This window comes from Crocodylus porosus, unplaced genomic scaffold, assembly GCF_001723895.1.
Source record: "Crocodylus porosus isolate Cpor-Errol unplaced genomic scaffold, CroPor_comp1, whole genome shotgun sequence".
Taxonomy (NCBI): Eukaryota; Metazoa; Chordata; order Crocodylia; family Crocodylidae; genus Crocodylus; species Crocodylus porosus.
In genome coordinates this window covers 52091474-52116388 of record NW_017728949.1, presented here as the reverse complement: position 1 = coordinate 52116388, position 24915 = coordinate 52091474, and the positions used below count along the sequence as shown (strand labels likewise).

The 24915-nt window shown below is 62.0% G+C and overlaps 2 protein-coding genes across 4 annotated transcripts; one reads left to right on the top strand and one right to left on the bottom strand.

Moving 5' to 3' along the window:
* Positions 1–1331: 1331 nt before the first annotated feature.
* On the bottom strand, positions 1332–8729 carry RNF25 (ring finger protein 25). Its single transcript, XM_019554470.1, has 10 exons — positions 8647–8729; positions 8340–8414; positions 7954–8056; positions 7801–7868; positions 7365–7434; positions 7137–7208; positions 6528–6659; positions 4011–4100; positions 3633–3767; positions 1332–3342 (listed from the first exon to the last, which is right to left on the bottom strand). The coding sequence occupies exons 1-10, from the start codon at positions 8688–8690 to the stop codon at positions 2659–2661; spliced, it is 1473 nt and encodes a 490-aa protein (XP_019410015.1). The 5' UTR covers positions 8691–8729; the 3' UTR covers positions 1332–2658.
* Positions 8730–8997: 268 nt separating this feature from the next.
* Positions 8998–24884, top strand: STK36 (serine/threonine kinase 36). 3 transcript variants are annotated; one of them, XM_019554531.1, is made up of 26 exons: positions 8998–9177; positions 9308–9448; positions 9598–9675; positions 9875–10005; positions 10113–10362; positions 10665–10758; positions 10964–11133; positions 11640–11800; positions 12004–12130; positions 12243–12386; positions 13295–13474; positions 13644–13741; positions 13971–14076; positions 14326–14446; positions 15040–15167; positions 16340–16441; positions 17991–18089; positions 18314–18408; positions 18626–18689; positions 18932–19042; positions 19565–19639; positions 19912–20083; positions 21227–21374; positions 21559–21718; positions 22654–23385; positions 23990–24884. In XM_019554531.1, the coding sequence occupies exons 1-26, from the start codon at positions 9094–9096 to the stop codon at positions 24134–24136; spliced, it is 3918 nt and encodes a 1305-aa protein (XP_019410076.1). In that variant the 5' UTR covers positions 8998–9093; the 3' UTR covers positions 24137–24884. The 3 variants fall into 3 exon arrangements, with proteins under 3 accessions (XP_019410076.1, XP_019410074.1, XP_019410075.1); XM_019554529.1 differs by having other exon boundaries at positions 19831–20083; XM_019554530.1 differs by having other exon boundaries at positions 14326–14467.
* The last annotated feature ends 31 nt before the right edge of the window (positions 24885–24915 follow it).

Here is a 24915-nt window from a genome sequence, read left to right as displayed (position 1 = left end):
GGTTGTTTGACCCCAGTATTGTTTCCTGCCATGGCAGGGGGTCGGACTAGATGATCTACTCAGGTCCCTTCCGACCCTAGAAACTATGAAACTATAAAGCAGTGGTGATGGCACCATGCCCAGGGGAGGTGGCTGCCCGCTGCAGCTCCCCACGCTGGCTTGCATCCCAGGGGCCAGAGTGTGCTTGCCCTGCAGCCTGGGCTGAGCCAATACTCAAGGAGGCTGTGAGCAGTGGAGGGGGAGTTGATGAGCTGAGCTTGGCCCCAGCCCTGTGGGACTCCAGCCTGCTCATCCATCTGCGCTAGGCCTGGAGATTCCTCATCCTAGCCCTGATCCCCCTCCTGCCTCAGTTTCCCATGTGGCACTTCCAGCCCCTGGCCGTGTCCTGCCCCATGCCCACCACTGTCCCCCTTTGAACCCACACCAGGGACCTGGAGGCTCTGATCTACCCCATCAACCCCCATCACTGGGTCAAACAGCTCTGGCACAGCCCAGCTGTGGCCAGATCGTGGCCTGTGCTCTCTGGTCTCATTCTGTTCCTAGCATGTTTCCCCCTCTGCTCCGGGACCCAGGTCGCAGCCTCCTGTGCTCTGTTTGGACTGCTTCTGGATTCCCTGGTGGCTCTGGACCCAGGGTCCCGGATTAGATGGGGCCTGCCCTTCCATGCTGATCTAACCACTAGGCGAGGCTGCCTACAGCCCGGTGCCTTAGAGCCACAGATATGGTCACTGGCTGGCCAGGCGCATGCAATGGAGTCCGTGGCCAGGTGAATATGGCAGGTCTACTAGGGGCAGCAATCCCCTCCCAGCAAGGGATGCCAGAGTCTGCCCTGCCAGAGAGACTCGCTGTCATCAGTGGGTGCAGGACACATGTGGAGAGGGGCATGGGGGCCCCTGGCCCTCAGGAACACGGTACTGGGGAACAGAGGGCCCAGGTACTAACAGTAGGGAAACTGAGTCAGCTTCAACTTGGCTGCCACACGCCGACTAGCCCAGCAGTGTCTGGGCTGAGGACTTCTATCCCTCAGTCACATGCCCGGGCTGGGCAAGGCTACGGGGGCACCGTGAAGCCTTGGCTACAACCCTGACAGCTGCAAACTCTATAGGTACAACGGCAACCTGCCTTGCAGCCCGTGGCCCTGTAGGCCGGAAGCTGTGGTCAGGGGGACCACGGGTTTGCGACGCAGCTGGAAGTAGAGTATCAGGGCTGCCACGAATGGCTTTGGTGCTGCTCCGGTGGTGAAGCTGACGGCAGACTTGGGACACCACGACCCCACTCCTGCTGGCGTGCCCTGGGCCTGTCACCTATGCACAGAGGACATGAGGCTGCCAGTCACCCCACTCACTTTTAATACTATTAATTGTGGGCGCAGCGCCAGTGCGCTCAGCCTCACCCAGCCCTGTGAGGTAGGTCAGTACAGTTAGGCCCACTGGGCAACTGGGGAAGTCAAGGCAAAGACCAAAAGCCTGGTCTCAGGGTGCAGGAGGAGGTTGAAATGGAGTTGGTGGGGTTCCCAGCCACTGCAGGAAGGTGTCATCCTTCAGCTGCTGTGTCCCAGGTCCCGCTGGCTGCTGTCTTTGAACTCCTAAGCGTGGACTTTAATCTTCAAGCCCAGCCCTCCAGGACTGAAACCAGATCCTGTGCCATATTTGGCTGGGGCTCTGGCACCAAATGGCTCAGCTCTAAGCTGCCTGTGATGGCTCCAGCCTCTTCCCCAAGCCACAAAGGAGCTGTGACAGAGCACGAGGTCCAATGCCCATTGGTTGGGGGCATATCAGACATCTAGGTGCAGGAAGGAAAGCTCAGCTGGTGCCAGGGCAGCAGAGATCCTGGGGGAATCTCCTTCCCAGCTCAGGGAGCAGCAGCAAATCAGGGTGAGAAGTGCCCAGCCTTGCCCACTGTCCCTGGGGCTAAAAGCCAAGACTGCATTGACATGGGAGGCAATGGAGGACTGCGCTGAACAGGAGCACTGTCATGCTGGCACTGGGCTAAGATGTGGCCATGTGTTGCCTAGAAGCCAAAGCAGGGGGCTAGGTTGGGGGGCAGATGTGCTAATGATGAAGGGGAGGTGAATTGTAATTAGACTTGTGCAGCCTAGAGCCATTGATGTGCCAGGGAGACAACGCTGCTCTCTCCAGAGAGCCCCAGAGGCAGCAGGGGCTCCAGCAGGAACACGGCAGCACTGGAGTCTCTGCCCTGGCTCCAGGCTGGCCACGAGCTCATGGCTGAAGGGATACTCCTGGCTCCAGGTAACTAGTGCACCAGAGAAGCGCTAGCACCAGCAAAGCTGGCCAGAACCCTGGGGAAGGCCCCAGCCCCACCTCAGTGCTCACATCCAGGGGGACTGTGGGCATGGCTGCTGCAGCTCAGTAGAGCTGGGCAGGGAGGCCAGCACACCAGCTGGCACCCGCAGGAATCAGCCTGGCAAAGGGCTGCATGGGGGACCAGGGCGCTGCATCAGCACCAGCCCCTTGTTAACAGCAGTGGTCCAGCAGCCCCCAGCTCCTTGAGGCAAAGACAGCGCCATGATCAGGCCCAGACCCTGCCAGGCACTGGCATTGCCCCCACTTCTCTATGGGGGGGGAAGCTGGGTGCTGCTAGGCCAACAGAACCTTTATTAGTCTCCCCCACCCTCGCCCCAGCCCCCGGCCACTCCTGCTAGGAGCCGCTCTCGGTCTCCAGGACCTGGGGCTCCCGCCTGCTGCCAGGCCGGAAGGCCCCCCTCCCTCGAGGCCCACGGGAGTGGGCACCCCGCTCCCGTGCCTTCCCCCACCTCCCACAGTCCCGCGCTGGGGAGGGGCCCTGCCAGCTGGGGGAGGGCTGGGGCTTGGAGTGGTTCAGTGCCAGTTTCTCATTCTCTTGGCTTCGGGTGCTGGCTGCCTGCTCTGGCATCCAGGCCCCTTCGCTACTGCTCTCCTCCTTCACAACTGTCGCCCCTGTGGCGCTGTCCTGGCATGGCTCTTCCTTGTTGGCACAGACAGACGCTTGGGCTCTGGCATGCGGCCGGGGGTGCTCCTGGCTGCAGCGCCTGGTGGCCCTCTGGCTCCTGTCCTCCCACCGCTCCGGTCTCCGGCCAAACCCCCGGGCTCGGTAGTAAGTATCTGAGTCACTGCCTGCAGGCCTGGGCTGGGCCCTGGGCCCCGGTCGCCGCTCTCTCCTGTTCTGCTGCTCCACAGGCACAGACATGTTGTCTGGGTGCCTGGCTTCTCCCTTCAACACAGGGGCTCCAGAGGGATCAGGTGGGTCCGGGGCACCACCTGTAAGTTGGCAGGGCAGCTCAGGAGCCCCTGGGGTTGGCAGCTCCAGTGGGGGGACAGGGCCTGGTTCAGAGGCAGCTGGAGGCTGAAAAAGGGAAGCCAGCAATGACAAGGGGGTATGGCTGCCAGGCTGACCTCAGGCTCCTGGGGACAGCAGCCCGTGACTACTGCCTGGTCTTCAGGCTCTGCTGGCTGTTCCAGTCTCACAGCCAGAGCCTACGAGGCTGCCTGAAGACCTTGAGTTGTGGTGAAAAGCCTCCTTGGCCTGGAGCAGCCAAAAGCCCCAGCAAGAGTATGACAGAATTATGCCCCCGCCCCGAGCAGCCCACACTGCCAGGGCCTGTAGCCACCCACATGCCTGTCCCTACCACCTACTGCCTGCAAGCTGATGAAGTAGCGGTTCCTTTCAGCCTCTGGGTCGATGATGCCCCCCTTCCTCTGCTGTCGCTTGTAAATGAGGCGCAGCTCTGCCTGCTGCCGCAGTGCCTCTGCATCAGGCCTGTACTGCTCCTAGAGGTAGACAGTGGGTGCATCAGCCCCTGCCCATGCCCCTGTAACCGCTGCCTCTGGTGCCTGGCAGTTTTAAGGCCAGGTAAAGGGGATGGATCAGGCAAGCCCTAAGCAAGGCAAGGACTATTAAATCATACATGAGGGGCCTGTAAAGCATCCTGGGTTAGGCAGCAGGGGCAGGGCCATGCCTCACACTGTGTCCTCAGACCAGCTGGGCTGGACTGCCAGGTAGGTGCCACTTACCAAGGGGTGCTGTGGGGGCGGTGCAGCCTGCAGCGCTGAGAGGTCATAGATTAGTGTCTCCCGGCACACGGGGCACTGCACACCAGGTCCCTGCAGGGGCAAGAGAGACATGGTGCCCAGTCACAGGGCAGGCCCTGCAGTGCCCATCTCCACGTGTCTGCCCCAGGAGCCAGGCAATCCCCACTCTGCTTCCTCGTGCCCAGAGAGCCTCCACTGCTGGGAGGTTTGCAGTGTCTAAGGCACTGCAGAGATGGGGAGGGGCTGCAGGCAGATATGTGGAGAGAAGGGTCTCCAGTTTGTTTTCCGGGCAGCTGAACTGTCAGCTGCGTGGTTTTCCACCTCTGCCTGATTGTCTGGAGCCTGGCTCAAAGGCTGGGGAGGTTGAGAAGGCTTTGAGACAACTCGGTGCTGCTAACTCTGGCAGTTACATAAGAAACCTGGAATAGCCTGGGCATCAAGTATCAAGTCCAGGGTCACATGGCTAAGGAGGATCTCTGCTTGCGGAAAACACGTTCCAGGGAAAAGTTATAGCTGTGAGCACCAGCCCCACAGTGGCTCTAAAACCAAGGGAAAACACAGCGAGTTGCTCCCGTGATCTCTAATGCTTGGAGCTGGCAGGGAGCCCATCACCCTAGGACTAGCTTCCCAGATCAAGGACAAGAAACCCTTTTTTAAATACACAGGGGGCAAAAAGAAGGTACTGGTAATGTGGGGCCCCTGCAAGACATGCTATGAGATTTGGTTGACATGCCAGATGACAAAGTTAACCTATTTAACGACTTCTTTGCCTCCATTTTTCTGAAAACGGACCAGATCAGCCCCCCTCAGGCCCCAGGGGAGGCGCACCTAGGCCATGGGTCAGGGAAGATCTAGTCAGGGAACTTCCAGAGGGACTGGATGTATTTAAATCAGCTGGTCCAGACAACCTCCGCCCCCGAGTACTGAGGGAATTGGCTATGGTCATTGCAGGACCCCTGGCACGGCTTTATGAGCACTTGTGGTGCTCTGGTGTGGTGCCAGAGGACTGGAAGAGGGCCACTGTGGTTCCTATCTTCAAAAAAGGGAGGAAGGAGGACCCGGGGAACTATAGGCCAGTCAGTCTTACCTCAATCCTGGGTAAGCTTTTTGAGAGAATTATCCTGGCACATGTCCACGAGGCGCTGGGGGGGAAGATTATGCTCGGGGCAACCAACACAGGTTCATTAGAGGCAGGTTCTGTCAGACCAACCTGGTGGCCTTTTACGATCAGCTCACCAGATCATTAGATGCAGGGGTAGCAGTAGACATAGTCCTTCTGGACTTTTGGAAGTCCTTCGACACTGTCTCTCACCCCGTTCTCATTATGAAACTGGGGACTGTGGTGTCAGCACCTACATGGTCAATTGGGTCGCCAACTGCCTGGAGGGCCACACCCAGAGTGGTGGTGGAAGGGTCATTTTCAGCCTGGAGGGATGTGGGCAGTGGGATACCCCAGGGTTCGATCCTCGGGCCCACACTGTTCAACATCTTCATCAGTGACTTGGACGAGGGGGTAAAAAGCACCCTGTTCAAATTAGCTGATGACACTAAGATGTGGGGGGATGTGGGCACGTTAGGAGGAAGGAATAGGCTACAATTGGAACTAGACAGTTATAGGGGTGGGTGGATGAGAATAGGATGGGATTCAACACTGACAAGTGCAAGGTGCTACACCTGGGGAGGAAGAACCAGCAGCATACCTACAGGCTGGGGAACTCCCTTCTTGTCAGGGCAGAGGCAGAAAAGGATCTTGGAGTCATTATTGATGCCAAGATGAACATGGGCCGGCAGTGTGGGGACGCAGTCAGGAAGGCCAACCACACCTTGTCATGCATCCACAGATGCATCTCAAGCAGGTCCAAGGAGGTGATCCTCCCCCTCTATGCGGCACCGGTCAGGCCGCAGCTCTGGGCGCTGGACTTCAGGAGGGATGCAGGTGCAAATGAGAGCGTCCCCCACTACCCAGGCCGTACGAGGAAAGGCGATGGGACCTGAAGCTGTTCAGCCTCTACAAGAGAAGGCTGAGGGGGGATCTTGCGGCCTGTTACAAACTAGTCAGAGGGAACCAGCAGGCATTGGGGGAGTCCCTGTTCCCCCGAGCACTACCACAAGTGACTAGAAATTACGGTCACAAGCTGGCAGAGGGGAGATTCAGACTAGACATCAGGAGGCACTACTCCACTGTCAGGGCGGCTAGGATCTGGAACCAACTTCCAAGCGAAGTGGTGCTAGCTCCTACCCCAGGAGTATTTAAGACAAAGCTTGACAACCAACTTTACTGGGGTCGTTGGACCCTACTCTTTCCTGCCATGGCAGGGGGTCAGACTTGATGATCTGCACAGGTCCCTTCTGACCCTAACTATGAAACTATGAAACCCAGTCCACGGCTCTGGCATGGAGCTGCTGGGCAGGGCTCATGGGGCCTGGGCATGCTGGGCAAGGGCAAAGTCTGCTGTTGGCATCGCAGCCAGCGCCAGGGCCAGGGCCAGGGCCAGTTACCTGCTCAGGCAGGGGTGCCAGGTGCGGTTCCTGCTGGGCGCGGAGCTCCTGCTCCATGTGCTGGGCATAGCGGGCAAGGCAGTGCGAGTGGAAGTAGTGGTAGCAGCGGGTTTTTGTGAATGCTTCTCGCTCCTGCGAGGCAAACAAAGCATTGGGTAGAACTCCAGTGGACCCTAGAGCCCACTCCCAAGCCACTTGGGGTTTGAAGGGCTGGGAAGGAGAGCATCTGGCTCCACTTGGCCTTCCCTGCCCTCAGCCTGCCCCTGACCCCTACAGCTCCCACCCTGTGGTCTGATGCCAGGTTGGGGGGTTGTGACAAGACTGTGCCAATGCAGCCCCGCAGGGTCTTGGGGAAAGACTCTTGCCCCTGTGCTCAGGCTCAGCTCCACACTGCATTGGTGACAGGAGGGAATTTCCCCCCTGGGGAAAACCTGGGTGGTTTCCCCTCCCTCTGCAGCGGGAACATGTCCTCAGCCTGGGCTCTATCAGGGTACTGGGCCCCCTGGCGGCAGCAAGGCACTGCCAGCGTTTGTCCCCCAGGGCAGGGCAGGGCTGGGGGATCTCGGAGTCCAGGGCAACGGGCCTCGTCACTGTGCACGGGGGTGCTACCTGGAAGCCGTAGAGACAGATCACACACTGGCCATGAGGGATGTTGTTGTCAGTGAGAATCTCCTTCCCTTTCTGTGGAGGGAGAGAAGAGAGTGAGCACTTTACCATGCAGCCCCCATGACAGCCTCAGCTCGGGCCTCCCCTGCCCATGGGAAGGGCTCACGCAAGCTTGTGGCAGGCTCTGCCTTACCCTAGCATCTCACACCAGGCCTTGCCTCCCCCTCTTACCTCGATCAGCTCGTACAGCACTGCTGTCCCCAACCCGGCCTCTGCCACCTGCCCCAGCGTCTGGGAGATCCTGGAACGAAGAAGCAGAAACAGTCGCTGAGGGGACAGATTCACCAGCTGCGTAGCGGGGAGATAGCTATGGGAACAGCTGGACTGGCCAGCAACAGAGCTGAGCCGGATGTAGGAACAGCTCTGCTGAAGCTCAACTTGGGAGCTCAGGCCCATCTAGCTCCCCAGTGCCCACACGCCACGGCGGGCAGAGTGGGAAGAGGAGCGATCCTACATGACAAGGGCGGAGCACGAAATACACATCTCCCTCGCTACTCCCTGTCGAGAGGCAGTGCAGATCTGTGCCTCTGCCCCAGCACCAGAGCGGATGGATCCCCAGTTAGTCAGGCACCTCCTCCCAAGCTGCGCCACCCTCCCCAGCACTCACTTGTGGATCTGCTCATCCGACAGCCCCCGTGGGTTCCGGATGGAGATCTTAGGTGCCTTGTTGGGATACTGTGAAGCAAGCGAATGGAGGTGAGCAGGGCCCACGGTGAGGCACAGCACCCGCCCCATCCCTGCAGCCGGCTCCCGGGCCTACCTGCGGGGGCACAGCAAGCCCAAGGGTGAAGCGCACGTACTGCGAGTCCTGGTCCTCGGCGGTGGCCGGGTGGAGGGTGATGCAGATCTCCCAGGGCTCAGACCTGGCAGGCAGGGAGGCGCAGGTGAGGCCAGAGAGCGACATGGGCCGTGGCTGGCGCAGCCCCTGAGGCACTTGTCCCAGTCCCATGGGGGGAGACCCCTACTGAAGGTGGTGCAGGGGCAGGGCCGCTAGAAACGCCCAGACAAAGGGCGATAGTATATCGGGGACCCACAGCACCTGTCCACCTGGACTCGCAGCGCCACAGCAGGGCCGGACACATCAACCCCTTGTAGGCACAAGCTGGGTCAGGGGAGGAAGGTGACTGCGGGGGCCCTTCCCAGTACCTGCTGTGTCCTCTGGACACCTGCAGCTCATCCAGGTAGATGGACTCCAGCACCTCCACCTCGCACGGCAGCGCCCTGGGGACCGAGAGCGCGTTACGGGGGGGGGGCTGCCTCTGCCCCAGCGCCGCGGAGACGCGTCCGGCCCCCCCCAACCACCCAGCGGCCCAGCGGCCTGCTGCTGCCAGGAGGGCTGGAGGAAACCCAGGCACAAGCCGTGTCCCCCCACCCCGACGGGGGGGGGGGGTGGAATCCATGCCCCCCCGCCAAGGCAGCGTGAGCGGGAGGGGCAGTCACTATGGTTACCTACCCCTCCACCGCTGCCTCCTCCGCACAGCCGCCGGCCGCCGCCATCTTGCCTCACCTCACCCGGAAGCGGAAGCGCGCCGCGACGTAGCCCCTTCTGCCGCTAAACTCAGGCGGCCGTTGCTAAGCAGTGCCGACGCGGCGGGGGCCTGAGGGGGCCTAGCGGGGGCGTCCTCGGAGGTGCCTGAGCGGGGGAAGGGGTCGCTCTGTCCGGCGGCGCACTGGCAGCCCGGGCGGTGCGTGTCGGTCGGGGGTCCCGGGGGGGCGTAGAAAGGGAAAGACGATGGCGGGGCAGGAGAAGGGGGAGCGGAGGGAGGAGCAGGGGAGCAGGGAGGGCTCTCTTCCCGCCGGGAGGCTGCGTGATGTGACCAAGGCCCCGCGGGACACCCGTGGCAGGGCGGAGGGACGGGACCGACCCTTGTGCCGTGGCAGGTGGGGCCGCCGTGTCGCCATGGAGAGGTACCACGTGCTGGAGGTCATCGGCGAGGGCTCCTTCGGGCGCGTGTACAAGGGACGCCGCAAGCACAGCGCCCAGGTGAGGGTCCGTCCCGCGCTGCATCCCCCCGCCCGGGCGGTGCTGCCTCGGGGGCAGGAAGGGCCTTACCCCCGGCTCGAGGACTTCGGGTGGTGGGCTCCCAGGCTCACGCCTGCGCCGGCCCGGGCAGGTGGTGGCCCTGAAGTTCATCCCCAAGTTGGGGCGCTCGGAGAAGGAGCTGAGGAACCTGCAGCGGGAGATCGAGATCATGCGGGGGCTGCACCACCCCAACATCATCCAGATGCTGGACAGCTTTGAGACCGACAAGGAGGTGAGGGGGGCTGAGTGGGACCAGACCTGGCTTCTGTCTGGAGCCCCCCGTCGGACACAGGCTGGGGGGCGGGCTGCTTCCATGGGTCGAGTCTGGGGGCTTCAGCGAGTCACCACCCGGGCTGTGACAGGGCTGCTGCCCCGCCGCAGGTGGTGGTGGTGACGGACTACGCGGAGGGGGAGCTCTTCCAGATCTTGGAGGACGATGGCAGCCTGCCTGAGGAGCAGGTACCTCTGGCGCAGCAGAGATGGGGCAGGGGGGCGGGTGCCTGCAGGGCTCATGGGGGCAGCCGTTCCCGATTGATGGCGGGGTAAACTGAGGCACAGAGAGGTCCAGCTTGGGCTGAGTATGGGGGTCTGCGCAGGGCGGGGGGAGTCGGTTGGGGGCCTTGATGGGATGGGGGGGCTCAGTTACTGCATCTTGCAGGTACAGGCCATTGCCGCTCAGCTGGTCTCAGCCCTCTACTACCTGCATTCCCACCGCATCCTGCACCGTGACATGAAGCCCCAGAACATCCTGCTGGGCAAAGGCGGCGTTATTAAGCTCTGCGACTTTGGGTAGTGCGGGGCAACACGCCTTTTGTGGGGCGGGGAACATCCCTTGGTTTGGGGGACAGGTTTGAGGCTCCCTGTCCCAGCACTGAGGCCTGGGGCATATCTGGTAGGTTTGCCCGGGCCATGAGCATCCACACTCTGGTGCTGACATCCATCAAGGGCACGCCGCTGTACATGGCGCCTGAGCTGGTGCAGGAGCAGCCCTACGACCACGCGGCTGACCTCTGGTCCATGGGCTGCATCCTGTACGAGCTGCTGGTTGGGGCGCCCCCCTTCTACACCACCAGCATCTTCCAGCTCGTCAGCCTCATCGTCAGCGACCCCGTCAGGTGGCCCAAGAGCATGAGCCCCCCCTGCAAGGTGACGGCTGCAGGCGCCGGTGTGGGATGGAGGGGGTTTGCAGGTCGGGTGCCTGCAGGGCTTGCAAGGGCATAGCAGCTGTCCCTGACTGATGCCCCTGGAGCAGAACCCTTGTGTCCTGGCTCTTAATCCTCCTCTCCTGGCTCTAGCCACTCTTCCACACTTCCCACAGCCGGGCATCCAGGGTGCTGTAATCACTACTGCCCACTCATCGTCTCCCAGGGCTGGCAGCGGGGGTTGGGGGGCAGCAAGGCTGTAGGACTTTGCGGGGAGAGTGACGGTGTGTGCCTGGTGCTGCACAGAGCTTCCTGCAGGGCCTGCTGATGAAGGACCCCTGCCAACGCCTGTCATGGCCGGAGCTGCTGGGCCACCCCTTCCTCACCGGACATGTCACCAGTGAGTACCTGCACCTGCTGCCCCTGGCCACACTGCCATTGCTACCTCCTACCTCTGCCCTGGGACTGTGGCCGCCAGCCTCTCCCTGGCTTTCCCCAAGCCCCTCCAGGGGCTGCCAGTCTCCCAGGCCCTGCTGCCACCTCCCCTCATGGCTTGTGGGGGCTGGGGCTAACTGGCCTTAACACCCCCCCCATCCCTCTTCCAGTCATTGAGGACACAGAGGAGCAGGGGATCCCCAACCCCTTCACTAGCAAGCTGCCTCCGGAGCTGCAGGCATTGAAGGAGAGGCAAGCCCACACTCTGGCCCCTCGGCGAGGCCAGTCCAAGATCCTGCGGAAGGCGAGGCAGAGGATGGCCGAGGAAACCAGAAGAAAGGTGCAGGGCCATTGATTGGGTTGGGGCGAGTCGGAGGTGGCAGTGGGAGGGTGCTCATACCGGTGGGCCCCAAGGGGTGGTTGGAGCATGGCATGGTCTGGGCTAGCTCTTATGGCTCCCAGGTTTGCCAGCGGTTCTGGGCACCCATGCCCGGGGCTGGGGCAGGCAGAGGGCAGCTGTCCTGCGTAGCATCTTGCCCCAGCAGGTGAGGGTCAGGAGGGACGGGCTGGCTGGGCCCTGAGTTGTTTGACTGCAGACAGGCTGAAATTACCCTGGGGGAGGCAGTTGTACCACCATGCCCCTGAGTCCTACAGCAGCGGGACACTGTTATACTGGTGTGAGACCCCTGCGTGTCTGTGATTCCCCTTATGCCACCATGAGAGCCCTGTGTGCCAGTGCTCTCGCTAGGGCTGGGTGAGGTCCCTGTACAGCTGGATGGGATGGGGCAGCAAGCATTGGGCTTGGCTGGTCCAGGGCAGCTGTGACCCTTCCGGCCGGCTTCCCAGCAGCAGGCAAAGACGGAGTCAACAGGCAGACAGGATCCCAGTGGCAAAGGGGGGCCAGGCCCCAGGCCTAGAGCAGCCCTCGTGGACGGGCCCCGCACCACCCAGGGACCGGAGCCGAGCAGGACGGAGTGGGAGGTGGACGAGCCCCCACCAACGCCAGGGTGAGGGCTGATTCATAGATTGTAAGTTCAGAAGGGACCTTGGAAGAACAACAGGTCCAGTCCCCTGCACCAAGCAGGAAAAATAACTGGGGATTAGGTAACCCCAGCAAGGTAACTGTCCAGTCTCTCCTTGAAGAGAGTGTGGGGGGGCATGCGTGGGGAGACATGCGTGGAGCCCCTAACAGCACCATTGCCCTGGGTAGGGAGCACTGCATCACCCAAGACTACGAGCGGGAGTTCCCAGGGCCGGGGCCCCCCCCACCACCGGGAACGGGCAAAGCAGGGCGCCGTGGCCGCCGCAGCATCGAAGCTGTAGCCCTGGAGAACGAGGTGAGCCACCTGCTGGACCCCCACCCAGGCCGAGGAGACAGGGAGCCCACTGGGGGCACACACTTGGGGCAGTATTAGCCAGTCCCCCGTGCCCCACCCACATCTGACCCAGGAGCTGGACAGCGATGAGGAGTGGCAGCACCTGGTGGAGGCCACAGAGCCATCCCGGCTGCAGCTGAGCGCACCCCTGAGCCTGCTGGAGGACCCCGGGTTCCTACCACGCCTGCGTGCCCGCATGGACCATGCCAGCCAGCAGGTAAGTATGGGGCACAGGGCTCCAACGTTTCCGTCAGGTGGAGGGGGCCCTTTGAGATGACAAAGAACAACTTCTCTTCTGCAGAGAGCAGGACAGAGGTTGCTCTCTTCTGTAAAACCAGGGATGGAAGTTGCAGCCAGGCAGGTTGAGGCTGGATCTCAGGAAACACTTCTTCACTGCCCAAGTAGGGCGGCCACAGGGAGATGCCAGAGCTGGGGGCACTGCAGCATGGGAGGGTCCCAGGCGAGGCTGGATGGGTGCTGGGTGGGAGGGTCGAGGCGCAGCGATGCCCATGTTCTGCTGGGGGGTGTCCCAGGCTGAGGCTGAGCTGACTGCTCCCCACCCCCACCGGTTCAGGGTTGAAGCCCTCCCAGAGGCGCTGAGTGCTGGCTGCAGCCCAGGCTGGGACTGTGCCTGGGCTGTGCCAAAACTTCTGCTGGGATGTAGCCCCACAGGGTCCTGACTACAGCCTCTTGCCCCCTACTCATGCTGCCTTTGGGCAGCTGGGGGGCAGGCATGGATTTGCCCCCTGCTCAGCCTGGCCTGGGCCTGGGAGGGTTTCCTCTCCCTCTGCAGTGGGGGCATGGCCTGGGCCTGGGCTCTGTCCAGCACCCACCAACTCCCCTGGCAGCAGCAGGACGTTGGTGGCAACGGCCCCCTTGTATCCCAGGACCAGGGGCAGAGGTGGGGGTGATGCCCAGGGTTGTATCAGGGGTGCTGGTGTTGTGTGGCTCTGTGGTTGCACATGGGGGTTGTCTAGGCGGTTTTGGATGGGGCTGATCCTGCCTCGGGCTGGATGTGATCGTGCAGCTCCCTGCTGTCCCCACAGCTCTAGAATGCCCAGCAATGCTGGCACCAGGTGGCTCCAGTCTCAGTGCCCTCAATCCCCCTCGTCTCTCCCCTCCCAGGTGCTGGAGGGGATGCTGGAGGGGGCGTCCCGGTTGCGCCCCACACTGCGTGTCATAGGGAACCTCCTGTCCAGCCACTCTGACGCCGCCCAGCTGTACGACCTCTGCCGGGAGCTGGAGCTGCCGCGTGTCCTGCTGGGCCTGGCAGGGCAGGTCCTGGACAGTGTTGGCACTATGCAGGTGAGCAGGCGCAGCCACAGGCCGGGGGCTGGTGTGGCACGGCCCAGCTGGCACCCCTGGGGGTCACTGTCTCTGGGGGAGGGTTGTGCCCTTGCCAGAACATGGTGCCTGGCCAGGAGGGTCCCTGTACTCACTGGCTCATGAGCACTGGTCTTCTCTGCTCCCACAGCAACCCTGGAGCATCATGGTGCTGACAGACCTTGTCATTGTGATGACGGGTTATTTCACCAGTGATTTCAACCAGGAGAGGAGCATAGCAAGGGGAAGGTGCGGGGGATGCAGCAGGCAGTGGAGAGACTCAGAAGGACACGGACATCAGTGCTGGGGCCCCGGCTCCTGGTTCTGGGTGGCCTGGGGGCTGGGCAGGGGGCAGGACCCTGGGGAGGTGGTCTGGGGGCCCTGGCCCTCCTTGTGGGCTCCCCAGGCTTGCTTCTGCTCCCCTGCCACTCCCACGGGGTTCTGCCTGGTCCCCCACTGACCCCTTTCCTCTCCTCAGCCTGGAGATCTTTGCCGAGGCCACCCACCTCTTCCTGGCCCTGCTGCCCAGATTGCTTCGTCAGCCCATGGATGGCGAGAGGCGGCTTCAGCAGCAAAGTGTCGTGGTGAGGATGCCACCCCCACTGGCTCCCAGCCCCTCCACACCTCGCTCAGCTCCATTTGGTGCCTCGGGGAGTCAGGGACCCCTGGGATTGTCCCACTGGTCTTCCCTTCACCTACCCCCCAGCACTAGGGCTACCGTGGGGGGCCCAATCCTGCAGGTTTCCTGGGGAATATGACCTGGGCCGCTCAACACTAGGTAGGTGCCCCACCAGGTCCCTCCCCACTTGGTGACAACTCCCCCCTCCTCCCAGGGCTTCACCTTGCTGTGTGAGAGCATGGATGGCAGCTGCTCCTCTGTCGCCAGCTCCTTCTATGCAGGGCTGTGTGCTGAGCACCACCTCCTCCTGGATACACTCATCCAAGGGGCCTCTGGCGAGTGGCCCATCCCAGCAGGTATGTGCTGTGTTGCCATTCTTCCCTGCTCCAGGCTGGGCTAGGCCTGTCTCCCTTCCCCCAGCCTGGCCCCTACCCCACCGCTTAGTGGGGCCTAAGGGCTGGGCTCCCTACTTCCTTCTTGCTGGGAGGTCATGGGGGAAGCTCCTAAGATTAGCAGAGGCAGTGAATGCCACACTGCAGGGTTCTGCTGTGGCACCAGCTCCCCAGGGACTGCTGCTCTGGTGCCTCCTCAAAATTGGTGCCCAGGGCTGGGCCCTGCCCATCTTCTCCTACCTACAGTCCTGAGCCCTGGGCAGAGTCAGAAATGGGCAGCAGCTGGGATGGATTCTTTCCATGCCTGCCATCGTGGTGCCCCACACTGCAGTCCCTGCCGCCCCAGCCCTGCCAGGGCCCCTCATTCCCAACCCACAGCCCCCTGCTCCCCCCAAGCCCTGCTGGTTCCCCTCACTCCTGACCTGCAGCCCCCTGGGCTTTCCAGCCTCCGGCTCCTCTCCACACTGGCAGCATTATCTGCCCCATCTTGTTTCTCCTCGTGTCTGTGAGTCTCCCTTGATTCCCTCGCATCCCAGGCTCAGTGAAGGAGGCGAAGACCACACAGGAGCAGAGTGAGCGCCTGGCTGACATCTTCATGGCAGCGCTGGCTTCGGCCTGCAGCATCCCACTGGGGCGCAGCGGGTGCCGGGAGGCCAAGAAGCAGGTCAAGCTAGGCCTCCTGCTGCAGCTGTTCTGGGCAGAGGTCCCTGGGGGGGTGCAGCGGGGACATCCCTTTCCAACAGAGGAGCTGAGAGCGGAGATCACATCAGGCTGATCTATGGCCAGGGTCCCTCAAGACTTGACAGATGCTCGCAGCCACCTCTGGGGTGGGAAGTGGCTGGGGTATAACAGGGCACAGTTTGGAGGAGATGGGCAGAAATCTGACCCCAGGGGGAATTCGGGGAGGGAGAGTGTGACCATCTCAGCCAGGGCATTGTGGGGGCAGAGACTCGATTCCAGGGACCGAAAGGGCAGTGGGGCCGGGGACAGCACCGGAGCATCACAGTGACAACTCCCCCCTCCTCCCAGGGCTTCACCTTGCTGTGTGAGAGCATGGATGGCAGCTGCTCCTCTGTCGCCAGCTGCTGGCACCATTGCAGTGACAGGGGAAAATCAAGGAGTCTGAAAAGGGGGGTGCAGGTAGTGCAGCCTGTCACTGCAGGTAGCGCAACACACATTTTTTCCAGTTAAAGAGAAACTAGAAACTTTACTAATAGCCTCTAGGGGCTGGCCCTGTATTATTCTGTTTTAAGATCAAAGCAAAACCACACAGAATTATTGGGACGTGCTCAGGTGAGATCTCAAATTTAAAAAACCCAGGAAACCTAGGCAAGAAAATAGCTAAAATAGTAGAAAACAGCATGTCACTAGCCTGCGGCCATCACCGTTCAGATTCACAAAAGAAAATCTCACCATGAGCACCTTGGCAACGCTTCCAAGACTTCACCGTCAGTCGTTTCTACACCTGAGCTCATGCTGTTCCGCAAGAGCCGAGGGGTTTTTGCTACCACTAGACCCAGTCTTCAGGGCTGAGGGTAGGAGGAAGATGTGAGCAGGAGTGGGGATCAAGCTGTAGATTGCAGGGGAGAGGCTGGTTTGAGCAGGGGAACATGGAGACCTTTCACATCTGGGAGTGGAGAAAGATGAGCAGAAATCCAGGAAATGACGCTGAACCCTGAGGTTCATTGATTCTCTCAGCCTGGCCCTCTCAACGGTTGGGTTTAAACTTTGGGTGGAAAAGGAATCAGGGTGCAGGTGCCCCCCCCCCCGATCCACTCCTGCCTTGGGGTCTCCAGAGGGCATGGGGTCACCAGGCTCTTGGCTTCCCTCCTGCAGGTTGCCCAGCATGTGGCCCAGATGCTGGCCAAGACTCCCCAGGTCCTGGGGCGGCTTTTGGAGAGGCTGGAGCGCCCAACCTGCTCCCTGAATGGGCTCAAGGTGACGGTCAACCCAGGTCCCTCTGTCTGTCCCCTCCTCGGGCATTGGTGCCCCATGAAGCGGGGCGTGGGGCACCTGTCTGTGATGCTCCAGGTGATAGAGCCCAGCCCTGGTGCTGGGGGCTGTTGTTCCCACATGCTGGGAGCAGTCCTTGCCAGGCTGTGCTGGCACCATCCTCTCCCAGGGAGGTCCCCCTGGCTCTGCCCCCCTGTCTCCTCCAAGGCACCCCTTTCCATGCCAGGCTGCTACTTGGTAGAACCCCTGCCCTACTCTACCTTTGGTTGGAGGGCAACAGGACAGGCCCTATGTGGAGAGGCTGAGGGACCTGAACCTGTTCAGCCTCCACAAGCGGAGGCTGAGGGGGGATTTGGTGGCTGCCTACAAACTCGTTAGGGGAGATCATCAGCAAATAGGAAGGGCCCTATTCCCCCCAGCAGCACCTGGGGTGACGAGGAACAATGGTCAGAAGCTGCTGGAGAATAGGTTTAGGTTAGAGATTAGGAGGCACTATTTCACTGTTGGCTAGGGTGGCTAGGATCTGGAACCAACTTCCTAGGGAAGTGGTCCTCTCTCCTACCTTGGGTAAATTCAAAAGGAGGTTGGACAAGCACCTGTCTGGGGTATTGTGATCCCAGCGTGTGCTCCGGCCAGTGGCGAGGGTTTAGACTAGATGATCTGTTCAGGTCCCTTCTGACCGCAAACTGCTATGAAACTACTATGAAACTACCCTGCCCCTAGCTGGTCAATGGAAAGTCAATTCCCATTAACAAGTCCCTGCTGCCCACCCTGTACCAGCCAGGAGGGACTGGGGCATCCTCTGGCTCCCATGTGAGCAGGTTGCAGGGCAGTGCTTTTTCAGGGGTCCCTTAGCCTGCTGCTGGGGCCTGCCAAGGAGCTGGGGATGGGTCCAGACAGTGGTCCTGGGGGCCCCATATAAGAATATCTGAGCTGCCCTGTGCTGCTTCAGACCCCAGGTCCGTCCTGCCTTGTCTCCTGTATCCCAGGAGCAGAGAGCGGAGCTAGAAGGTGAGTGCCTGGGTCTGAGCAGGGTTTTCCTGTTCCTCTCTCCCTGGTCTAGGGCCATGAGTTTCCCCTTGAATGCCCCATGTGGGGGACGGGATGGCCTGGGTTTGGATGGCGGCTGCCGGCCTGCTTGTCCCATGCCACGACCCCTGCTCTGTCTGGGCAGAGACAGGCAGAAATAAATCCCCAGGGACTTTCTCTTCCCCGTTCAGTGTGTTGCAAACCTTGCTCCTGTCCCCTCTAGCATCTCTCCTAGGTCTGGCCTCAGTATCTTCTCCTAGGGAAGCCCCACCACAGCCCCCAGCCTCTTTGCTGCCCTGCTCTGCAGCTTCTCTAGCTCCTCTCCTTCTGGGGCTGTGGGGACCAGACCTGGGCACTGGATTCAAGATGTGGACACTGTGGGGGCTTATAAAGGGCAGCATGGTCCTCTCTGTCTTGAGTTCCCTCCTTCCTAACATGTTCTTTGTCTTTTTGACCCCCCACCCTGCTGCGGGGCCTGGGTCAAGGCTAGTGTCCTTCCCCCCAGATCCTATATGCTGCCTGCCACGTCAGCCAGAGCCTGTGTCGCCTCTTGGAGATGGAGCCACGAGTGCCAGGGGCCTTGGCACAGCTGCTGAAGGGAGAGGTAGGTCCCGGCACCCCCTGGGGCAAGTGGGCTCTGCAGGGGAAGGGGAACAGGGGACCCACAGCTGGATTGGGGGATGATGGAGACACTGAGCGGAGCTCAGGGAAGGAGCAGAGAGATGGCCTGGGCTCATGCTGGCCAGGGTTGGGAGGGTGCTAAGGGGACAGGTTGCCCAGGGCCTGTCCCCTTTCAGTGCCCCACACCATGCACTGTTCCCCTGGTAGGTCCCGATGCCAGAGCTAGTGCAGGGACAGGCTCAAGAGGCCACCCTGCACCTCCTGTCTCTGCTCACCCTGCAGCTCCAGGCACCCCCACCCGGGTAAGTGCTCTCTTACCCACACCCTGCACTTTGGTATGTACCTCTCTGCCCCAGGGGGCTCAGGTCAGTCTGCCTGTGCTGTGCTGTTGAGAGCAACATGCCCTTGAGGGGTCGGGGGGACGTGTGTGTTGCGGTTGCTCTTCAGAGGTGGCCGCATTCTGGGGTTGGGGAAGGCGATGGCTGGGACTTCTCAGCCTCTCCTCACCCCTCCTTCCAGGCTTGATGTGGTGGCACTTGAGGCTGGTGAGCTCTTCACCCGTTCGGCTGTTGTCTCCCTCGTCGTGAGTGCATCGTCCCCTCCTGCCCCCATCCCCACATCTCTTGCCCCCTCCCACCCTGACTCCAGTGCTGGGGGGGTCTGGCTTGGCTTGATACAGCCCAGTCTGGGAGTGGGGGCTGGTCTGACTGTTCCTGCTCTGGGGGGGAGGTGCTTGACATTGATGGGGGGTGGCCATGTGGGGCTGCAGGGGAGCCATGGCTGCCTCTTGAGGCAGCCGGTCCTGAACCCTCCATTTGGCCCCAGAGCGCCGCGGGATTCCTGCTGACTCAGCTCTGCCAGCACGGGGTGGCCGTCGATCTTGGCGGGGAGGAAGCTACGGCGGCTCTAACCAACGCTCTCACTGCCCATGCCCAGGTACTGGTCACAGGCACTTCTCTCCCTTCATTTAACTCTGGGGTGTCCAACTCCCTTGGGCCGGGGCCACACCCAGCCCAGGGCATGGGGCATCCACAGTGTCCAGGGGGGAGGTCTGGGGGTGGTCATGAAGGTCCCAAATTCTACATTAGGCCACGACCGCTGTAAGACCCTGTCGGTGCCCTGTGGGGGGTTGGGTGTTGTTGGTCCCATCAGGCTGCCTCGAGGTGACAAAGCACAGAATTGTCCATAAACAAGCCTGGACTGAGCACCCACCCACCCACCAGCTGGTCTGTGGCAGTAGCCAGGGCTTTTCTAGGCATGGTGTGGGCAGGAACAGCTCAGTACAAAGTATTTGGGGTTCAGACCTGCCCATCCAAACCCCACGTGTGACCATAGAGATGTACAACACAGTCATCCCTGACACAGCCCCGGGCATCGCCCCTGCCCCTGCCCCCAGGAAAGTAGAGGGGCTGTGGAGGTTGTATAGGTCCAGCTCCTGCCCTCTCCCTTCTCTTACAGCTGTGTCTCCCGCCACCGCTGGGTGCTGGGCTCTATGATGGACTCCTCTTCTTCCTGCTGGAGCTCCTGGCCCAGGTACCACCCTCCTTTGCCTGGGCCAGGGTGGATGGGATCAGACCAGGCCATTCATGACCAGCAGGGTTTTTTTGGATAGCCCCCCACACTGCCCTGCTTCTAGGTCCCTGGTTACGTGGGGCAGGGGGATTGGTTACTGGGGTCCACACCCAGCCGCAGCCAGGGCTCAAAGGTGTTGGGGGGTCCCAGAGAAAAGGCATCTTTGTCATGATGTGGCTTGGAGGAGTCTGAGCCCTGATCTGGACCTAGCATCCGGGCTCTCCCCCTGCCAGGAGGAGGGGTTGGGTGCGTGGGGCTTTGCCGGCTCGGAACTATGGGACATCATGTGGCACCGGGTTGCTGCGGCCCTTGGCTTGGCCTGTGGAGAGCCTGAGATGGAGAGTGAGACGCCTCGGCCTGGCCAGCCCACCCTGGAGCCAGACTGGAACCTCATCTCCCCTCAAGGTAGGTGGCCAGGCCTCTGGGACCCTCCATGATCCCTGCTGACCAGTTGTGGCCTGGACCAGGGCTCCAGCTCCTCTTGCCGGGGAGTGGGGCTCACAGTCTCCATGGGTCTGCTCTGAGCTGGGAGAGGCTGGATGAGCCTCGGCTTCGGCTCCTAGCAGACCTTTGTGGATGGGTCTGGGCAGGTGGGAGCTGTGCTCCAGTTGGCTTGGGGGCTTGGCTCCGGAGAGGGCAGTTCTCTGGGGTCTGGAGGCCTCAAGCTTGTGCCTGTGCCCGGGCCTTGACAGGAGCTGGAGGAAGTGGGGAGCAGGCATGACAGCTCCCTGCTTGTCACAGACCCTGCATATGCCCCTGGGCCTGCCACTGACACTCTGGGCCGAAGCTCCTGACCGGGCCGTGGGGCTTCGGCTGCAGGCTTCTGTCACAGGATCCCACCATGTGCCCCATGCTGTCTGCCCCAGTGCCTTGCATCCTGCACTGTGGGAGAAATCATAAAAGTCACAGACAAGTGGGGCTGGCAGGGAGCTGCAGGGTCATGTCCAGCCCAAGGCAGGATCAGCCCTGTCCAAACCCACCTGGACCACAACCCCATGTGCAATCTTGGAGCCTCACAACAGATACCCCTGACACAACCCTAAGCATTGCCCCTGCCCCCAGAGTACAGGGGGCCGTGGCCCAACGTCCTGCTGCTGCCAGGGGGGTTGGTGGGTGCTGGAGAGAGCCCAGGCACAGGCCTTGCCCCTGCTGCAGAGGGAGGGGAACCCCCGCAAGCCCAGCCAACCTGAGCAGGGGGCAAATCCTTCCCTGCCCCTCCCCAAGGCAGCATGAGTGGGGGCAAGAGCCTTCAGCTGGGATCCTGCATGGCTGAGTCCCGGCAGGTTCATTGGCACACCCTGGGGTCAGCCCCAGCTTGGGCTGCAGCCAGCACCCAATGCCTCTGGGGCAGGGGCTTCAACCCCCTGACACATGGAGCTGAATGGCAGGGGGGCAGCTCAGTGCAATGGCAGCTGACTGCCTGATCGAGCTACCAACTCCCTGGTCGATTTGCTCGAATCACAGTAGCCACGGTGGGTCTGGGGCTGGCGCGGAGTCAGGGCCCAGGTGGTGCTAGCCGGCCCTCCCTGCCAACCCCTGTGACTGCAGGGACCCTGCTCTTCCTCAACCTGGCGCTCCTCGTCTTCACCCGGGAGCCTCACCTCTGCCTCGGGCAGCTGGCCCAGCCCGGCAGCCTTACCCTGGCCACCCTGCGCAAGCTGCTGTCTCCCGCCTTCTTGCTTCGCTTGACCCAGACGTGAGTTGGGCACAGGGGTGGCCAGGGCAGGGTAGGGCACCAGTGGCATTCAGGGGCACTGGAACATGCATGGTGCAGCTGACGGTGCCCCACTGCTGGAGCTGGACACCTTGCGGGCCCCTGTGAACCTCTGCCACCCCAGTGTGGCCTCTGTGCTAAGCTGTGTGCTCTGTCATGGCTGCAGGCAGGCAGGTGAGGATGGGGACCCTGGGCTGGTCGCTGCTGTAGTGCTCCAGACTTGCCAGCTGTTGTGTTTCCCCTTCGCCTTGGAGGTGGATGAGGAAACCCTGGCGCGGGTGGTGGAGGCCGCAAGCAAAGCTGAGATCCCTACCCATCTGCTGCAGGTACCTGGCCCCCCTTCCCCTCTCCCCACTGCCCCGTGCTCTTTCCTTCCGTTTCCCAGGTGGGACCCTGGGTTGCCTCCTTCCCTTCTCATTTCCTACCTGGAGTGCCTGGTGCCCACATCTGGCTGTGCCCATGCTGCAGGCTTCTGCCAAGGCACAGTGGAGCATGTGGGCAAAGCCAGCAAGGCCAGGGGCAGAACTGGTTTCTCCCTGCAGCCCCAGGAGGAGAGAGAAGAGCTGGAGAAGGTGCAGAGCAGGGCAGCAAGGAGGCTGGGGGCTGCGGAGGGTTTTCCCTAGGAGCAGAGACTGAGGCCAGGCCTAGGAGAGATGCGGAAGGGGACAGGAGCAGGGTTTGCACCGCACTGAACGGGGAAGAGAAAGTCCCCGGGGATTTATTCCTGCCTGTCTCCGCCCAGACAGAGCAGGGGTCCTGGCATAGGACGAACAGGCCGGCAGCTGCCAACGAAGCCCAGGGCGTCCTGTCCCCCCGTGGGGCATTCAAGGGGGTACTTGTGGCCCCAGATGTGGCGGAGCTGAGAGCGCAGCTGGATCCAGCAGGGACTGGACGTGCGGGGAGGAAAGGGGCACGGGGAGTGCTGGGGCAGGGATTGAGGGGCACGGCCTGTGTACCAGCCCTGCTGGGACCCTCCATGCTGGAGGAACAGGGGAAAGCCCCGCTCAGCCCTGAGCATTCGCCCTCCAGCTCCACTCTGCCCCGGGACACAGGAGACAGGGCAGGACAGACCTGAGCCAAACCCATGGCACCCCTGGATGTTTGCTTTGTGGTGAGTGGGGTTGGCCTTGCCAGACCAGTGCCAGTCGAGATGTCCCTGTGCCAGGAACAGGAGCCAGTCCAGCCCTACCCAGTGGCTCCAGGACAGCAGGTGTGGGGTGGCCCTGCTGAGTTAGTACCCTGTTCTCTCTGTCCCCGCCAGGCTTGCTGCCACCACCTGCCCCTGCCAGCCACGGAGCTGCCACTGAGCCTCCTCTGCCACCTGGCCCTGCGCGATGAGCGGGCAGTGGGGCAGTTTGTGGCCGTGGCATCGGAGCCGGATGTTGCCTTCCTGTCAGCCGTCCTGCTTGGCACCCATGCCCAGCCCACGCACCAGCTGCTGGCCCTACTGGCCCAGGTGGCGCGGGCCAGTCCTGCACACCTGCCTTTCCTCCACGGCCTGCTGGGTGGCTCCGACAGCACTGGCCAGGTCCTGAGCCGCCTGCTGGGCCACCCAGAGCCCCTGGTGCGTGCCGGCTCTTGCAGCCTCGTGGGCAACCTGCTGCGGCACAAGTTGGGCCTCCCCGGGGGCCAAGCCGGGCTGCTGGAACGGCTGCTGGAGCTCCTGGGTGACCCCGATGGGGCCGTGCGTAGGGCAGCTAGCTTTGCTGTGGGCAACGCGGCCTACCAGGCTGGCGGGCTGGTGCAGGGCTTGGCCCAGGCCGTGCCCTGCGTGGTGCGGCTGCTAGGAGACCCCCAGGCCAGGACCCGCAGCAACGCTGCCTCGGCCCTGGGCAACCTGGGGCGCAACTCAGCCGAGCTGGCAGACGTGCTCATCCAGAACAAGGTCCCCCGGCTCCTGCTGCACCGCGCCTGCCACGACTCCCAGCCCGTGGTGAGGGAGGCTGCCCTCATCGCCCTGCGGGCCCTCAGCCGCCAGCCTGGGATACGCCAGGTACTGCCTGTGGCCTCCGCATCTCCCTCTGCCCCATCTGCTTCTCTGCTTTCTGCTCCCTGACCTGTGCTCCCTACCAAAGCAGCTGCTCTGCTTTCTGCTCCCTCTCCGATCCCCTGCTCTGCTTTCTGCTCCCTGCCCCATGGTTCTCCCTGTCCTCTCTTCCATCTATCACATGCCACGCGCAGGCTGCCTGGCCCGCTCTTGGTACCGGTGCAGCAGGGTGCCCACTCTTGCAGGTCACCTAGCTCAGGGGCTGGTAACCTCCAGTCCATGGCCTGGATTTGGCCTGTGAAGAGACAAGATTAGGCCCTGTGGCAGGTCAGTGGCACAGCAGGGAAATGTCCCTAATCCCCGCAACTGTGTCCAGCTCCATGCCAGGCCTGCTTTCCCCCCACAGCTGCGGCCTGCATGTATCCTCACTGTCATAGTTTGGGGTTGCCCTTTTTTGGCAATCAGTGACAACCGATGGCAAGGCAGCAGCAGGGGATATAGGGATGGGCCAGGGGCCTCCCCCTGCCAAGGGTGGTTAACTGGGAGGGAAGGTGGTGGCTGCGGGTGGGGGGTGCTGTGTGACTGGCATGGCTTCCCATTCCTCTCCCAGGTGCTGGTGTCTCTCAAGGCAAGCGAGAAGCTGGGGGCCACATCCCTCGATGGGTTCCAGGCCAGTCTCTCCCGCAGCCCCCGCCCCGCCTCGGCCCGGCACTGCGAGAAACTCATCCATCTCCTCTGGCCCACGCACAGTGCCTGAAGGGGCCGGATCTGCCCGTTCCGCGGAGACACTCCAGAGCCTGCCCAGACTCAGGGACACCACCTTGCTCATCTCCTGAGGATGGCCCAGAGCACTGGACCCCTGACCCATCAAGAGCTGATGGAGAGACTGTTCCTGTGAGGACTGGGGACACCCAGGGCATGGAGAAGAGGAACTGAAATGCCTCCTTTCCATCGCAGTACCAGGAGGCAGGGAGATCCTGGCCCTGAGCGGGTCCCCACTCGCAGCTTAGTCTTCTCAAGAGGCCTTGTAGCCCCAGGATGTGCCTTCGTGTTCCCTAGTCCAGCCAGGGTCTCCTTGGTCCCTGTCCCTCACAGAAGTGCCCAGTCCTGTGGGCTGAGCATGGGGAGTCAAAGTTTCATCCAGCAGGGATGAGCACAAGCCATTGTGAGGCAGGGAGCTTGCTCCACACATGTCCTGCCCCATTTCTGGGGTCTCACAGGGGCTTGGACAAGTCAGGAACCACTGTCAGCAGCTGAGGGTGGGAATCGGCGTGTCATCCCCACCGCAGCTGGGCTGGGGATGGTCTCCCTGGCTCAGCTGGGATGGTGGCTGCAGCTGCTGGGCAGGACAGGGACAGGGCCCTGGACAGTCAAGTGCTGCTGGGGGAAGCTTTTTATTCCCCAACTGGGAATAATAACGGTGCTTAAGTAACACAGCCCAGTTCCCCTCCCCTTAGACCCCCTGTGCCACGTCCTGCTGATGGGAGGGGGGGCAGGGATGGGGCTTGGCCCTCCACCTGGGCAGGGGGGTGGAGC